Raw genomic sequence first — 4,063 nt, 5'->3', positions numbered from 1 at the left:
TGAAAATAAAAATGCTCCGTACCGAAAAGTGTTGCCATAGCTTTGTTATGAAATGACAACGGAAGTGCTGAACACATAGAGCGCGACAGACTGCAAACTACATCTGTCAAATATTAAAATACACACGTTCTTATGGATAGTGTTATTTTGACAGCTGCAAGACTACACGACTGCAGGCCGACAGTTGTCGTTCTCGCTAACTTCAATTTAATCCTATATTTGCCAACGACAGTAGAGTTGACTGTAGAATGGAAGATAGAGAGATGAGGTAGAGTGGTGATGCTCTACTCACTAATATGTAAAATGTTAAATTATTCACAGCTCTAACAAACTTGAAGTTATTTTACAAATAAAAGCATAAAATAGCTCTATTATAGCTCTATTATATCACTTGTAATAACCATCGATAATTTAAAGCAAAAATATTTACCTATTTACTTATTTTTTGCATAAAAAATTTCACTTTGAACAAAATATTAAAATTTCATTGAAGCGAAAGGACTTAGTATGGCAACAACGAAATTGTGTACATACAAAATGGACAACTGCTGTTTTGTGTACATGCCGGCCATTGTGTTGTTGCTGCATCTCACAAATGTACATGTAGTAAGATGCACAACGACGTTTTCAGTTCACTGTCGTGCTGCTGCTGCCTGTCGCGCCCTATGTGTTCAGCACGTGAGTGTTTTGATATATCGGTGTAGAGGGAAATTTATTGTGCGAAGAAAACTGCTGTAATCTTATAGCTTTATGATTATTAAAAAATTGTGTTAATAACGGCTTCTGAATAAAATAAGCTACACATTTTATGTATTTCAAATAAGAGCTTACTTAGCTACAATTGCATATTTATTATACCTGTTATTTTGTATGAACATTGCAACACTTACCAGAATATGACATTTGGAATCGTGCTTAAATAAATAAAACAGGGTGCACCCAGTGAATGTAAATACAATCGAACACACTTTCTTGTGTGAATGACTTAATACAGAACGCACAAAATTCTAAAATATAATAATACGTTATTAATTTCCTTCTTACATTGTTTTAGTATGAAAGAACACTTTATTATTTGCCTGTTGTTGTTAAAATTATTTATATTTCCAGCATATGAGCTCCGACATAGCGACAATTGATACAAACCTACGTTGATAAAATTTTTTTTGGGCTTTGAAATACATAAGTCAATGGGCTTGTCACTATTATTTCTGCCGCCAGTGTATATTTTCATTATTTAAATATTATAATATAATATCAAAGTTATAATATAATACCAAAATACCAAAATAATATAATATTAAAATATTTTCTTGTCAAGCTTCTTATAATAGAAATTCATAAAGATAAAAGCAGATAAATGTATTTGGGCCACAATTGTACAACAACAGATTATAGTGAAACCTCCATTTGGCGGATACTCATCCTCGTGCGACTTTTGTCCGCTAAAGAGAGGTGTCCGGTTAAGGTAGTAGCTTTTGTAGATCTAAAATAATTTTAAATTAATTTAAGACTCATCAAGTTATCGCTTTATTACAGAATTGTCATATTATTTTCTCAAAAAAAGACAGTCGAATATTTTTATACATACATACATATGTATGTTTGTATATTCATATCAGGACATAAACATAGGTAAGTGGAAGGCGACGTAGGGGCTTTTGTTCGATAGTATAACAATTAACTGTCCGCAACCGATCAAGAGAGAGGTTCTAAAATTTGCGCTTAAAATTTGGTGCAGAAAAAAAGTTTAAAAAGTTTTTCTTTGACGTTTTAGCCATGTGTGGAAGTTCACGCAAGTGAGGAAAATTCTCTGAGGGTTTGGGATCCGCCATATAAAAAAAAATACCCCCCATGAAAAGGACACAAAAGCCTCGGAATCCCCGCAAAACTAATACGGCCGTGTAAACTGACGTTGGGCAATACCAAACGCTCTGTCAAGATCGGGAGGGACCTCTCCGATCCGTTCGATATCAATCGAGGTTTCAGACAAGGCGACTCCCTATTGCGCAACTTCTTCAATTCACTGCTGAGGAAAATGAATCGAGCTACAGAGCTGAATAGAGAAGGTACACTTTTTTACAAAAGTGTATAACTGCTGAAATATCTCCTGTCATCAAACAAACAATCGTTACATTCGCGACTTGGCTCCCACATCACTGATGACAGTTATAATTTCGAAGTCGTAGATACATTTGTCTAAATTAAAACCAACAATAATGTCAGCTAAGTGAATTAAGAGACAGCGGCTACGAATGGATGAAAGCACTCCAGCTTTGAGAGTATCGACGTCGAGGCAAGCAGAGGAAGACCTCCATTCCATTGGAAAGACCAGGTGTAAAAGGATCTGGCTACCCTGGGAATCTCTAATTTGCGCCAAACAACTAAAAGGAAGAACGACTGGCGCGCTCTTGTAAACTCGGCCATAACCGCGTAAGCGGTGTCTACGCCAATAAAGAAGAAAAACTCCTTGACCAGAGCCCAAAGGGGCTGGTTACTAATAGACAGCGCGGTTAACACCTCGGCAGGGCAGGCTCACATCACCCTATCCACCTCGGCAGCAGAGAAGTATTTGTTGAGATTTAAAGGGAAACCTAGTGCATTTAATATCGGTAAAAAACAGTCGCACCTGACATGGTGAACAGACGCTGACCAGGAAGCCGCTCATTGCGAGCCCATCGCGTCTGGCTTTTTGTATTACTGAGAGCCGGTATCTACTCGCCTCTGTTGCAGGGGTTTCATTGGCTTAGCTGACTTTTATACCGCACTCTCCACTCCCACCGCTCCTTGTCAGGGGTTGCTCATTCGTCATAAGTTATTTCGCAACTAACCTGCTACTACAAGCCGTCAGGCTATCCGCGACCTGTCGACCTCCCCGGTAACTTAGAGCTTAGCTGAAGAGCCTGGTTCCACTGCAACCAAGCCCAACGGGTATACAAATGTGAAAAGTATGATATGATCGACTCCACTCATTACTTACTCCACAGAATAGAGCTATTTAAATGAGAAAGCTATCAGTGTTTAATCAGCCTCTGTGAGTAATATGAGAATTCTCTCCCTAAATTAGTTCTTCAATATAAATAAATTTCACAGTTTTTTGTAACTATCTACGGTAATGATTTTATTTACAATTTACATATACAATTATCTATGTTAATATGTAAGTAAAAAACTTTTCAACAGTGATTAATGTGTTATAAAAAGTATATGGTATATACATATGTATATGTAGATGCCTAAGCGATATTTGTCCAAAGTGAGTAAATGAAAATTTGCTAATTTCTTAAACTAATGCGCTTTCTAGAAACGCAAATGAGACTGAAAATTCCACTTATTTACTTCTACTTCTTATTTACTTTCCTTTCAGCTGAATCTTCTCGAATGGATGCGCTTCAATGTAAGCCAGCGCTCTCAGAATGTAATCTGGAATTGGTGGTGGAGTTGGCAAATGATCACCTTTGGGTGATGTGGGCTGACCCTCGGGTGAGATGTACGAGTATGAGCCAGCGGCATACGAGCTGCCAACACCGCTCTCCTGCGTCTGAATCTGATTCGACGTTGCGTACGCGTAATTGTAGTTGCCATCGGGGTTCACTTCATTCACATACTTCAGGATGGTGGCGTGAGCATCCGCAGGATCACCAGCAGCGTAGGTGAAGGCGAAAAATGTTGTGGCGACAAGAAGCTGTGCAACAAAGAAGAGAAAGTGGATATAAGTTGTAGCTGTAGTTGTTTGGAAGCCGCAGGCAAGCTTACCAATTCAAACATTTTGTTTTTCAATTGAGTTTGTGATTGAGAATTTATTAAATTTTGTTTAGGTATGTAGACTACGAGGCTCTGCGTTGTCTTGCGTTGTGGAGGTAATTCTGTTACTGATTTGCTATGGGCTTCTAAACACTTTTATATATTTCACATGTGTAGACCCCTGGTGAGTGCTTCAAGCACAACTAGATGTTTCTGCGAACGCCGCACCCATGGTTATATGATATTATGATTACTTGTTTATTAATTAAATCATTTAAGTAAAAAACAGCAAATAGTAATTCACGAATAATTAGTATTA

The 4,063-nt window shown here is 37.7% G+C and overlaps 1 protein-coding gene across 1 annotated transcript; it reads right to left on the bottom strand.

The window, feature by feature from the left end:
- Positions 1-3,334: 3,334 nt before the first annotated feature.
- LOC120778456 (pupal cuticle protein Edg-78E-like) lies at positions 3,335-3,768 on the bottom strand. Its single transcript, XM_040110253.1, has 2 exons — positions 3,757-3,768; positions 3,335-3,685 (listed from the first exon to the last, which is right to left on the bottom strand). Exons 1-2 carry the CDS (start codon positions 3,766-3,768, stop codon positions 3,353-3,355), a joined length of 345 nt encoding a protein of 114 aa, XP_039966187.1. The 3' UTR covers positions 3,335-3,352.
- Positions 3,769-4,063: the final 295 nt, after the last annotated feature.

Source organism: Bactrocera tryoni, chromosome 5 (assembly GCF_016617805.1).
Source record: "Bactrocera tryoni isolate S06 chromosome 5, CSIRO_BtryS06_freeze2, whole genome shotgun sequence".
Classification (NCBI taxonomy): domain Eukaryota; kingdom Metazoa; phylum Arthropoda; class Insecta; order Diptera; family Tephritidae; genus Bactrocera; species Bactrocera tryoni.
This window is presented reverse-complemented; position numbering and strand designations above follow the sequence as displayed.